We start from the raw sequence: 13,412 nt of genomic DNA on the forward strand, positions 1-13,412 counted from the left end.
GGAGGAAGGACGGCGGGAGGAAGGATGGTAGCGTCAAAACTCGTGGACGGATAGCATTTAAGGGAAAGAAGAAACTGGCAGAAGCCAAGTTAGCCGGAGTCTGCAGGCATCCAGGGCCTGTGGGTCAGTGGGGCCATGCCTTGCAGGACACCAAGGTCCACCTTAAGGAGTAGGCTCTTTCTGTAAGAGCAATAGGAAGCCACAGAAGCAGGAAGGAGACCCCATCAGGTCTGGGCTTTGAAAAGACCCTTACATCGAGTGTACGAAGTACAGCCTGGAGGGAGACAAGGCGGAGGTGGGAGTTGGAGACAAGGTGGGAGCTGGGAGTCGGAGCTGTGGTCCAGGTCGCGGAGACGGAAGTACATGCACTTGAAAAACGTTTAAGCGGCAACGACAACGAAAAAGGAAAATCATTTCGCCATTCAAACGATCCTCTTTCTGTAAAACCGATTTTCGTAATGGTAGATGTCGTGATACAGAGCTCAAAAAATGGCCATGTGAGAAATTTTTCTAGGAAGACAAAATCTGAAGTTTTCAATTTTGTTGTAAGAAATGCAATGAAGAGGAAACATCTCTCACATATTTTAAAGCCTTTATTCTTACAGAGAATTCACAAAAGATATACAGATAAAATCTGACAACATATGGATTTATCATTCTAAATATAATTCCATAGCATTGAGAAAGCATACATTTATGTTAGCAATATGTACACATTTATTCAAATATAAAGGTATAAATGTATACTTCTGAAATATTCTAAAAATATAACCTAAAAAGGAAAATCTTGATCAAATATGCAGGAATATGTAGTTACCTCTTAGGAAAAATAGTAGTAAAAATATATGTTAATAAACCATATGTAAACACAATTTTTAAAGAGAGTTTTGTAAATATTGTATAAATCTCTATGCATTTCCATTTGTGTTATCAAACCTTCCCAGGGAATTCAAATCACATGCATAGGTTATATAGTTAATCTATGATACACGCACATTCTACTATTATCCCATTCTACAGATGGGAAAATTAAGGCATGGGAAGTCACTGAATATTTTTAAGCTGCAACTGAACTTTAGAACATTGCCTTAAACCACAGATCCTAAATCAAATACCATATATATTTTAAAAAATGACTTAAGAAAGTTGCCATTAGAATACACACACGTAGACATACAATTGAAAAACTGTTGATCTACTTCTTAATGTCACAGAGGAGAAATATTAACTAAATAAAGAATTTCAGGATTCTTTATAAAAATGATGCCCCAGTAAATCTTAAGGTATTCTTAGATAAGAGGTTTTGACTTCGTGAAAGTATTTCTTAAAATAGAGATTTTCTCTAATTTCCCAATAACATTTCTATTTCAAAACAGAAAAAAAATGCAGTGTCATATGGACTTGATAACTTCAGCCAACATTTAGCTTTGCTTACATTATTAAGCAAAAATATTTCCAAATATTACATTAAATGGAGTTACGATAAGTGGATTGTCAAAATTACTGTGACCTTCAGACGATTTAGCTATAGTAGGTCTTTCACTGTAACATGTACACGTAATCTTGAGAAGATTCACGCGGCGAATTTGGTAGGGCAGGGACAGGAACATCTAGGGATGTTTACCTGACTGGCTGACATGGGCCCGGCCTCCCCACCGTGTCATGGAAAATGCAAGAAGAAACAAGAGCATGAGCAACTCTGTGTCAGTCGAGTGCTGACATCCGTTGTAAGCCAGCAGCACACCCCGCGCAGTGCCTGATATTCATTCCAACACTCCACCCACTTCCCAGAGTCAGATGCGGTCTTAATAAATGCCATTATCTGCATAGACGGTACAGCTTCTGGAACAGCTGTTCAGAAACCAGGACATAAACACCTGAGCCTAAATGTTCTTTACATGCTATTTCATGCTCCGGCTTTTGAGGTTTGTTTTTGACTGATGCAGAAGCCATAGGCACCGTTCTTGCAAGGGGAATCAAAAACCGTTGCTCCGGGTCTTGGTAGAAAAAAATCTGGAAAATAAAGTATATCTCGATTATATATCAAAGAAGTATAATTAAATGAGAGGAATTATTAGCAAGAAAGAAATGCTAAAAGCGAAATTTGCCTTGGGCACTTGCTAAAGGTGTGATTTGCCACGATAAGCCTGTCCTGTGTTGGCTAAAGACTGGAGTTTTCAAAATTAAGCGAGAATTCTTTCCTTATCCTACTCGATTTAATGCTCAGAATAGGACAAATTGCCTGGTGGTACCAGACACTTGGGGAGAAATTCATTTAGGTCTCATTCAAAAATTTCATCTATAACTGCACGTTCCTCTACGTTACCACCTATCAGCAAATGCCCCTTAACTTGCCATTAGCAAGTAACAACTAGTTCCAGGCAAATTCTAGGGATGCTGTTGAAAGCACAGAATGATTGCAACTGAGTTTGGATACTGACATGTAATTCTATAAAGCCTTACGTTGGAAATGTCACATTTCCACATAAGATATTAAAGACTTCTCAGGCTAACTTTCTATCACATCAATAATTAATAGGGAGGTATACTACAGAAAAAGTATTAGATTGTATTTAATACAGGATGGTATTATATATATTAAATATATACACTTATATGCCAGGGCTGTCAGCTAAAGCCCTATGGTCAAATAAGGCCCACCACCTGTTTTTATAAGTTTTATTGGATCCCAGCCTTGGAAGGCAGAATAACAGCCCTCAAAAAAATGTCAGGGCTCTAATTCCCAGAACCTGTGAATATGTAACTTACCATGGCAGAAAGAACTTTGCAGTGATTATAAAGATTATGGACCTCCTGACTAACAGCCAGTCAGAGAGATGCAGAAGGAGGAGGAGAGATTCGCTCTGACCGGCTTCGAAGGTGGGGGAAGAGGTCATGAACCGAGGGACGAGGGACGCGGGCAGCTCTGGAAGCTGGGAACAGTTCTCAGTGGACAGTGCGAGAATGGGGACCTAAATCCTACTACCTTAACAAACTCAGTTCTGCCAGCAACCCAGATTAGCAAGGAAACTGATTCACCCCAGGAGCCTTCAGAAAGGAAGGCAGCTGGGCCAGACACCTTGATGTTGGCTGGTTAGAGCCATGCGGGTTTCCTGACTCGGAGAACTGTACCATAATAAATTTGTGTTGTTTAACCAACTTTTAGTAGTTTGTTTTTAGCGATTTGTTACGGAAAACGAATACGACACCCACATCTATTCACTGACGAACTGGCTGAGGCTGCTTTCAAGCTACAAAGCAGAGTTAAGTGGGTGTGAGATTGGCCTTATGGGCTGCAAAGCCTAAAATATTTGCCGGCTGGCCCTTTGCAGCCAAGGTCTGTCCACCCTTGATACTTTTAAGCAAAAGCCGTAACAGCAGCTGGCATTTATTGAGCACTTAGTTGATGCCAGGCTCTAGGCTAAGTGTTTAGTATTCACATCAACTACCTGGATAGATACTACTTTGGTCCCTATTTTACAAATTAAAAAAATAATAATAAAATAAAAGGGGGCAGAACGGTTAAGTAACTGCTCCAGGTCATCCCGAGCATCCGCGGTGAGCAAGGGGTTCAAGCCCTGGCCAGGCTGACTTGCGAGCGCGCCTCACCCTCGGTCACGTGCAGCATCCCGGCTGCTCACGTGAGGCCGCTTAGCGCCGGCAGAAAGCGACGGGGAGCTCCCGGTTGGGCACCATTATGCCTAAGTGCAGCATCGTCACAGGCTCGCTGTCCGTGGCCACGAGGTCATATTTGCGGACGATCTAGAACACACGTGCATGAAACAGCAGGGTTCCCCGCTACCCTCCGCCCCTGTCCTGTGGGTAGCACGGATCGCAGCCCAGGAAACGGGGCGGAGGTTTTACCCAGCAGAGAGCCAAGTGGAGCTGCAGCTCAGCTAACCGGCGGCCGATGCACATCCTCTTCCCAGTGCCGAAGGGAAGGTGCGCGAAAGGGTTGATCTTTTTCTCTTGAAGCCATCGTTCCGGTCTAAACTGACTTGAATCTTCAAAGTTTTCTTCATCAGACCCCAACACCTGGGTGTTGAGCATCAGCACTGTCTAAAAACACACAGAAACACATAGCATTTAAAATAACCAGAAGAAGATGTCTGAATCGTGAAATTTACGAAGGCAATCACCTTCCCAATGGAAAAGCAACCACACATTTATAATGGCGAAGATTTGCAAATGTGTGGCGTACTCACGATGATCACGTGTGGTGGATTTTGTTATTATCCCCATTTTACAGATGAGAAAGGTGAGGCTCGCAGAGATCACGTAACTCACTCAAGGCCATACTGGAATCCAGTTCTCTGTGCCCACACTCATTATTCCTGCCTCTGTACTACGCAACATGTCAACTATGCACTACAATCTACATATCTGAAAAAAACGAATGCTTTCTTTGTCAAATTTTTTTAGGGGACGCAGATGAATATTTGGAAAGCGCATCTTTCAAAACTCTTTAAGGTTCAAATTCTACTTACTCCTTTGGGTAAAGCATATTCGCCCAGAACCATGGCCTTGTCAAGAGTCCTAGTTGTAAATGGCACACTCGGGGTGAGCCTGAAATAAACAAAACCAGAGGCATAAAGGTGGGCACAGACCAAGTTCTAGCGCAAGTGTCTGTGGGAAGGCAGATGCTGGTTAAATAGACTGTCGCTTATGCTTATACTCCAGAAGGAAACCTGATCACATTTCTTCGTAAAGAAGTCTCGTCGTTTTCTTCCCAATATTTATACCTCGTGTTTCTATACTTTATCTTCGCAGGTGGCTAAACCCCCAGGACTGGCCTGCTTTGTAGCTGTTAGTAGTGGTTTTGCTCCGTTTCATTCCAGATTTCAAACGTACGCGTTTTTCACGCTTCACCCTAAAGCTCGATGTTCGTTCTGGGTTTCTCCCATCTACCCTTCGTGAAGGTAAAGGCGTGTCCATGTTATCTGAAGATGGTGTGAGAGATGGTGTGAGTTTTGTTTTCCGGAAAGAGGGTAAAGGGAATTTTCAAAGGACATTTTATACCAGTGGCTCTAAACACAGAGATGTCTCCATGTCTTATATAATCATATGGTGCCCTTGCTGGGCTGTCATCTCAGATCTTTTGATGATGGCCCTAATCTTGGTTATTGCATACGGCATTCATTAAAGTATTAGTATTACTGATTTAAAGGGGAGGATACTGACTTCACAAGATGTGACAGAATTTGGCCAAGTGATTTTGAGAATGAGAAATAGAAAAGGAATATAGTTCCGAGGCTTTTTTTTTTTTTTTTTTTTTGCATATGGTAAGTGTTTATGAATTAACTGTGGGATTGTCTGTGGGAGAGACCCCTTATTACATATTCAAGAGAACAGCTGTCTGACATACACGCTTAGGCATGCATTCTTACCTCATGGATTCTTTTAGACAGGCTTTTAGATATGGCATATTCTTCAAATCCTCTGCCCGTGGCATCCGATTCTCAGGCAGTACACTCTGAATTTCCTTAAGAAGCTTCTGTTGCACATGGGGATTACGGGATAAATTGTAAAGAAGCCACATTAAGCTGTTGGCTGTCTGAAAAACAAATGGACACAAACTTGAGTTTCTGCAAACTAATTGCCTTAAAACCAGTACGAGCCAAGGCAAAGGTGATGCCCACCACTCTGTTCTGCAAATAGATTAGCGGGGCTTTATCACATGCCCTTCTTTGCTGTGCCGTAAACCAATACGAAACATGAAAAGTCACATTTATTTTACTTAAACATAACGATTAAAGACAGTTAATTTACTGAGGGAATCAAAATAGAATCCTGTGCGTAATGTGCTGCATTAGGACACTTAAGATATAGTTTGATACAAAAATGGTTTAAACACAAATGAGCACACGTAACACTGGGGAAAAGAGAACAAGTTGCGTGGATCGTGTCAAGGTCAATTTCGGGTTCTGATACGGTTTGATTGCTATGCAAGATTTACCATTGGGGAAACCAGACGAACACAGGGAACGCTCTCAAATGTTCTTAAAGCTGCGTGTGAAACTCTATCTCAAAACAAAAATATCTTAAAAATCGAATGAGGAGAGAAGGACAGATTCTAGGAGTGTTGTTAATAAGTGGGTCTTTAACAAAATTTTACATGCAAAGGCACAAGAAACTTTACTTTTGGAATTTTAAAAAAAGTTTTTTTTTTTTTTTTTTTTTTTTTGCCACACGCTAAAAAGTTACCACAAAAATATAAAGGCATCATCTGTGCTCAGGGTTTCAGCCACATATAAAGAGCCCTCACAGGAAGTACCAACACCAAAATAAGAAATTCTAGCATTGGGCTGAGTATTTCAAGGAACCAGCCACAGTTTCTGACAATGGCTCGTGGCCTTTTAAGTGACACCCTTGATTTCCTTTCCAGAGGCAACGAGAGAAAAAAAAAATATTGGCGGAAACAGCCCAGGTAGCTTTCAGCTTTATAATAGTCACCACTGGTAGTCATAAGTATTTGTTCTTTAGGCCGTTTTTCAGTTAATTTAAACCAAATATTCCTGTAAAAATGGTCATTGTGTCCTCCCTCTGTAGACGTGAAGACGCTTTTGCTAAATGCCATGCACCACTCACACGGATGAGCAAAGTGCAAGACGATTTAGAGCCAATGGCATTTATTATTTTTGGAAGAAGATGTCTCCAAGACAGGCTTCTTCATGTCAGAGGGCTGGCCGCCTCAGCTGCAAATAAGCTGTAGACGGCATTATCGCATGAGTCGAATTTACAAAACAGGGAGAGGGCATAGGCACCAAATAAGATACACTTTCGAATTTCTCTGATTTTCAGAATTACCAGGACAAACACAAAACAAAACAAAACACCAGATCTGATCGTATCATATTGGCGGGTCCCTCGAGTTTCCAAAATGCAGATAACTGTAGCTTTCACCAAAGTCCTGTAAGATGGCCCAGGGCCTGTTAGGGTAACTGCAGGGGCTAAGTCAAGGGCAAGTGGCCTGGGAAACCTCACGGGCACAAGCCGTCCTGGCTTGACCTCCACGGAGGAAACCGACCTCATAGCTGGCCTTCCTGCTTCCACTCCCCACCCACCTGCTAGAGCTCCGAAGGCTTTCCATCACAGGGGCGATGGAATCCAAATGCCTTCTAAGGCTCCCGGTTAACATGGCCCGTAGGCTTCTCCCATCTCAACTCTGATGGCGTTCGCTAGCTCCCCGGCTCCCTCCCTCCTCCTGCTCCGGGGCCTTTGCGTGGGCTGTTTCCTCCGCCTGAAGTGATCTCCCACCGGAACTTTCTATGGTTGGTCCCTTCTTATCACTCCAGTGTCAGCTCCAGCAGACACAGAGAGGGACCCCGCGCCCATCTCTCTGTTACATCGCCCTGATGGCTTCCTCCATGTCCCGCACCACTATCCAGAATGATCATGTTTATTCGTTTGTTTGCATGTCTACGTTTGCACGGTAAGTTCCATGAGGGGAACTGGTTCATGGTGGTCTCTCAAGTATCTGGCACCTACAGGCACACAATAGTTTCTGAATTTTTTAATTTATCGAACAAGTACTTATTGAGCACCTACTATATGCCAAGTGCTATTCTACATCTGAGGAATACAGCAGGGGACAAAAACCCAGTCATCGCCCTCACAGAGCTCACATTCCAATTGGGAAAAAAATGGGTGAAGCTTTACTTTCATCTCTCTATGGAGCCTCTTTGGGCAAGTGAGTTGAAATGGATTCCTACTTTCGAGAAGCTTCTGGAACATGAGAAATCAGAAACTTGCTATTCCCCGATGTAGAAAGTGCTATTTTTTCTTCAGACAAGAAACTCTATGGAAAGGGGGGAAAATGTGGACGAGAAATGAACTAGTTTACATTCTTCATAGAAGCTACTGGTGTATGAAATATTGGGCCTATGAGGAATCTTAATATGCTCATTCCAACGGTAGCTCAAAAAATGAATCGAGACAATTAAACCCACCTGAACGCTTGTCAGTATTTGCGTGTGGAGTGGGTACTGTGTACCTCCTACGAGTGCCCACCACATCGGGGACAGAATTCTGACAATTAGCCATTTCGTTTAAATTGAAATCAACATCCCCAAATGCACTATGTTCCTATTTTAAGTGTAAAAATATTATTGGGCTGGCAGAGAGTATGCCAATATTTTTACAGTACATAACAGCCACAGTTAGGTAACATACAGAACCACCAAAAATATATCCCATTGTTAAAAATTTAGATCATCTGTCTTGCTGTGGTGTGGAATCTTACCGCTTCTGAATTCCTGCGGCATTTTGCATGCTGATCTCAGCACTTACATTTTGCCTGGATTTTTGTCACTAGGTTACTGGGCACAGACCAAGTTCTAGCTCTAGAATTTTCCTCCTGTCATACGCTTAAGCACAAAGGCAGTGCCTTGGGTCTCCCACAGCACCTAGGATGAGACTTTTCATCCGTACTGAGCTTTAGCTCAGTTAATCCCTGTGGAACATGTGAGTTGAATGACTATTTAAAACGTATCGTGAAAAGGATTTTGCAGGCCGTTTACTTGGCAAACTAAAACCAGGCCCACACTCACCGTTTCTACTGCAGCCAGCTGGAGCTCCGTGACAGCCGCGTACAATTCTTTCTTTGAAAGCTGATTGTTGTGATAAATATCACAAAGGAAATCTGGGCCGGGCTGCCCAGAGTATTTGTCTAACCGCTGGTCGACACAAGATTTGACTATTGGAGAAGAGAAGAGGCAGAGGACGTTAGCTGGACGTTAGGATGCAGAAAAGAACGAAAGGGAGCCTAAGAGGAAACCTTGGCAACCTCAGAAGGGTCTTTTCGGGGACAGTGACACTGTCCGGTTGGCTCATATCGGCTTGTTGAGTCGGCAAGCATCGATGGATGCCCACGGAGCGGGGCTTCTCAAACGTTAACGTGCATAACGGTCACCTGGGCTTCCTCTTAACATGCAGATTCTGAACCGAGGGTCCAGGGTGGGCCTGGAAGTCTGCATTTCTAACAGGCTCCCAGGTCAGGCCGACGCTGCTGGTCTGCAGGTCACCTCTTGACTAGTAAAAGCTTAGAGCTTGGAGGACATCGCCATGAGACAGAGGTGGGGTTCGGAATCACAGCTTGGACCGAGATCCAGGTGTCTGGTTGATCCGGTCGCCGATACAGGCAAATATACTAATATAGGATTCGGCTCCCAAATCTTGGCAATGGACGAGGGGAGAAGCCCTCCGCTAATGTTATCAAACATAAACACACACACGTGCGCATGTGCGTGCACACACACGATGCCCATGAATGCTGCCCATGAATGTTTAATGTTTGTAAAGAACATTGTAGGCATTTGTTTCCCTCACTTCAATCCATGATGCGAGCCTCGACCAGAATAATAACAACGGCGATGTTGGCAATAATAATGACAACGGTGGTTAGAGTATGAGCTTTGGGGGCCCTTCTGCCTGACTTCAAACCCTGGCTCTGCCATCACCTAGTGTTTAATCTCGAGAAACTTACTTAACTGCTTTGTGCCTCAGTTCCATCATTTGGGACTAAAAGAAGGACCTACCTTAGAGTATTTTTGATGGTAATTATATGAGTCTGTATGTATAAAATATATGTATTATTATGTCATAGAACAATAACCTAGCACCAAATATTCCCTCCATAATGGAGCAGAAATAGGTCCGATACACTGAGATGTTGTCATATGCCAGGTTTTTACGTTATCTGTTTTAGACCTAGAAACAGTCGCATTGAGTTAGGTAACTAGTATTATTGTCCTTATCTCAGAGATAAGACAGCCAAAGATGAAAAGGAGAGAGCACGTTTGGCCACCCCACCAGGGACAGTGCTGGGACTTGAATCTGTGACTCCGAAGCTCTTGCTTCTAACCATTGCCAGCTCCCAAGACAACAGAAAACCACCTCCTGCCTCTTCCTTAGATTTCGTCTACACCGTGGCGATCCCCAAGCTTGTGCTTGCAAAGCCCAAAAGAATCAGAAGCGACTCCATCAAAGGATCAGGGAGGCCAGACCAAGCGGACCGTCCCAGACCTCCGGGCAGCAGCTTCAGAGACAGGGTGGCCGGGCGTGGGTGGCCATGGTACCTGACTTGAAAATGGTGTCCCAGGCCAGCGTGTGGGCCTGCCAGATCTTGGTGTTGAGGCTCCGGTGCAGCTCGACAGGCGTGACCATCATCCTCCCAAACGTGCTCATCATCTGTGAGGGACACACACGCCCTTTCATCCAGGTTTCTCTTCCTCTCCATGACAACTTTCACTCTGGAATACAGCTGTTCTAAACGCAGCAACCTGTGCCTCCCCAAAGGCCGGAATTCAAAGGACCCCCGAACTCCCAGGCCTCTCCTCAGGAGTCCTGAAAGCAGGCCCCACCCCATCCTCCAGTGACATAATAAAAATCATCTTGAGGAGGATGATTTTCTGCTGGAAATGTTTAATGAAAAATTCACTCTTACGACCTAAATGTTAAAAAAAAAAAGCAAAACGGAAAACTGTAACTGTCATATTCACTTCAATTTCCAATCATTTCTAAACCTCAGCCATTTCTAGACCAGTTTCACAGCGTCTAATGCAAAAATTTTAAATCTGAAAATTTTCAGACTCTTTAAAATATCATTTTAATCAACTGAACTTTAACTGAAATACCTATTTCAACTTTGCCTAAACAATGATTTCATGTGCTTCTGCATGAAAAGACGTGTAACGCACATTAAAATGAATACTTAACTATCAGAATAAAATATGGGTGCATGCCACTCTCGGAGGAAGACTGAGACAGATTTCTGACATCCTGGGAATATTCAGTCAGGAAAACGACTCTCTTGCTAGGGGGTGCTTACTGTTTTGATGGCCATGATGAAGTTCAAAGCTTCGTCCCCTGTGTTCTTCTGAAGGAGCCCAAATCTCTTCTCATAGAGCACAAGGCAGATGCCTGTTATTTAAAAATAATCAACACTGTTCCACAATCTGGACTCTGCGATTCATTAGCTGGCTACTAAAGCCTGGATTCTCTCTCTCCTAGAAGAGAGATCTCTTCTAAGAGCAGAGGCGAAGAGTCTCAGAGTCTGATGACTCTTTCTAGAAATCGTCGCCAGGTGCAATGCCCCATCATCCCCTGCAGGACCTCCTGGGGAGAAATGCCCTGTGCAGATGTGGTACCTGAACGAGTCGCTCCCATAATGTCTTGCTGTTGCCCAAGTTAATCACTGCTGTCACGGGGAGCAGCCATTCACCCAATATTCTTTCTCCCCCATGTCCTCCCTGAGAGAACCCTGATTTTACGTAGCATTTACATATCAGTCCTCAAGCAATAAATCAGGAGTGATCTAAGACTCATGACAGCCCTGTTCCCTGGTTTCCCGGGCTTTTTGGAGCAGCCACAGCAGCTGCATGACCCAGCTCTGGACAGTGCGACCACGAGGAAGTACTGTTTTTGCTTTCTTGATACAGGGCGAAAAGTACCCTCTTCCCGTCTTGTTTTTGTCTAAAATGCACAGGCGAGGCCAGGTCACCATTTTGCAGCAAGCCAACGAGCTAAGGAGAGATGAGCAGGAAGACAGAATGAGCGTGGCTCCCCGGTGACATCGGTGAGAGCCAGCTGTGGACTGCGGTCCCCGAGACTTCTCATAATGCTCTACAATGATTTTTAAACCACCGCAGTCAGGTTTTCATTGGCTTGCAGAGAAATGCATTCGATACTCCTTAACTGGGGTATGTGAACAGCGGACAGTTTCCAAAACACACTCTTCCACAATCATTCCTTCTTTTTGTCCTTGTCCCCTTCCTACATTCTGCGGATTTCTTATTAGCATGGAGCTTTCTAGTGTGCTAAGATGACTGGGCAGGACAAAAGCCTCCGCCGTGGGGTGCGCCCCCCAAACCCTCGCATCAGCAGCCAGAGTGGCCCTTGCACCAGATCGAACCCTGCACCCCGTCCTGTTAAAAGCACTCTGGTCTCCCAGGTACTCCGGGGCTCAAAGCCAAGCTCTGCTCCCTGGTTTTATCCCGGTTTACAGGGCTGGCTTCTGCTTTCGTACCATCCTCTGCCCTCGCCAGGCCCCTCCCTTGCAAGAGATGCTCCGGTCATTCTGAATGCCTTTCTGTTCCTTCACCATAACTTCTGTTCCTCTGCCTGGAACATTCCTCTTCCCCTCACTTTCATCTGGAGAGCTCTTGCTCATGCCCGAGGCCTCAGCTGAGATGGCATCACCTCCGCCAAGCGCCTCCATCAAGCCCAGCCAAGCCCGCCCTCTTGATTCTCCCACAGCCCTGAAGCGCGGTAGTCAGGCGCTCACACATGCTGTTGAAACTGCCCTGGCTCCCCTGCCTGAGTCCCCAACTGGGCAGGGAGCTCATCAAGGCAGGTTTCTGCTCCTTATTCCCAGAGCGATCCTTGAAGAAAGATCACGCCCCCTTCTGTTTGAAACTGTCCATGTCTCCGATCTGACGTCAATGAAAAGTTCTTACGCTGACTGGGCCCTGGCTTGGTCTTTCTCAGCTCGTCTTTCCCCTCCCTCGAAGTTCCTCAGAGGCTTCCATCATGCTTCTGCCCCAGGGCCTTTGCACTTCCTGTCTGCACCGTCGGGAACAATCTCCCCACAGATACTCTCGCGGCTTGCTCCTGCCCTTCCTTTAGGTCTCCCCTCAAACGTCTCCTTACCACAGCAGGCTTGCCCCATCTTGCTAGGCATCATGTTCTTCTTGACTCCCTTAGCCCTTGGCAGGGTATGTACTAAACTGTGTTTAATGCCTTGTCATTGATCACCCCTACTAGTACCTAAGCTCCATGTGAGCACGGATGTGGCCTGTTGTGTTCACTGCTGTGTTCCTAGTCCCCAGTGTGGTGCCTGGCACGCGGCAGGTAGTCGCTAAGTGTTTGTTGATTGACCACACAAACCACCCATCGTGCAAAGCGTAACTTCCGTGCCCAAAGGCTTTAGAAAGGCTGCTATGGCCCCTCCACATCAGCAACGGTCTATGGTTATGGAGAAGCTGTCCACAGAGCCACGTTTTATCCTCAAAAAAATCACCTGCCCTATCAAATGAACAAGACTGTAAAAACGACTTACTTTCAAATGACCATTTGTTCAGTTCACTGTATAAGTCTTCGATGTGGCCTCTCTCGTCACAGAGTTCATCTATTCTACCTGTAAAATCTGCCAAGACCTTAAAAAAAAGGAAGAAACCACAAAAGACACGGTCCAGTCATTGAGGGAAAACGAAAATTTAAAGCTCAGTAAGCTACTCCCAGGTTTCTCCGCCTTGTGTGTTCACTGAAGCAACGTTAATTATATATTTTCTTTGGGAGGTCACCTGACACCCCAACAACCTTGTCCTGGGGGGTTTCCTCAGCTTTTCCTGTAGCCACCCAAAAGCTTCAGTTTCAGCTTTTGTCTAAATGTAAAGAAAGGCAAACATTTCTTC

General features: G+C 44.7%; 1 protein-coding gene across 1 annotated transcript in view; it reads right to left on the minus strand.

Moving 5' to 3' along the window:
• Positions 1-594: 594 nt before the first annotated feature.
• The window catches only part of LOC102878689 (1,25-dihydroxyvitamin D(3) 24-hydroxylase, mitochondrial), a 16,784-nt gene continuing 3,966 nt past the window's right edge, over positions 595-13,412 (minus strand). The window contains exons 4-12 of the mRNA XM_006921925.3: positions 13,058-13,154; positions 10,829-10,920; positions 10,077-10,188; positions 8,550-8,695; positions 5,388-5,554; positions 4,488-4,566; positions 3,865-4,059; positions 3,610-3,762; positions 595-2,013 (exon numbers count right to left, since the gene is read on the minus strand). Coding sequence (XP_006921987.1) covers positions 3,652-3,762; positions 3,865-4,059; positions 4,488-4,566; positions 5,388-5,554; positions 8,550-8,695; positions 10,077-10,188; positions 10,829-10,920; positions 13,058-13,154 — 999 coding nt within the window. The 3' untranslated portion in view covers positions 595-2,013; positions 3,610-3,651. The remainder of the gene's footprint in view (positions 2,014-3,609; positions 3,763-3,864; positions 4,060-4,487; positions 4,567-5,387; positions 5,555-8,549; positions 8,696-10,076; positions 10,189-10,828; positions 10,921-13,057; positions 13,155-13,412) is intronic.

The sequence above is a fragment of the Pteropus alecto genome, unplaced genomic scaffold, assembly GCF_000325575.1.
Source record: "Pteropus alecto unplaced genomic scaffold, ASM32557v1 scaffold45, whole genome shotgun sequence".
In the NCBI taxonomy this organism is placed as follows: Eukaryota; Metazoa; Chordata; class Mammalia; order Chiroptera; family Pteropodidae; genus Pteropus; species Pteropus alecto.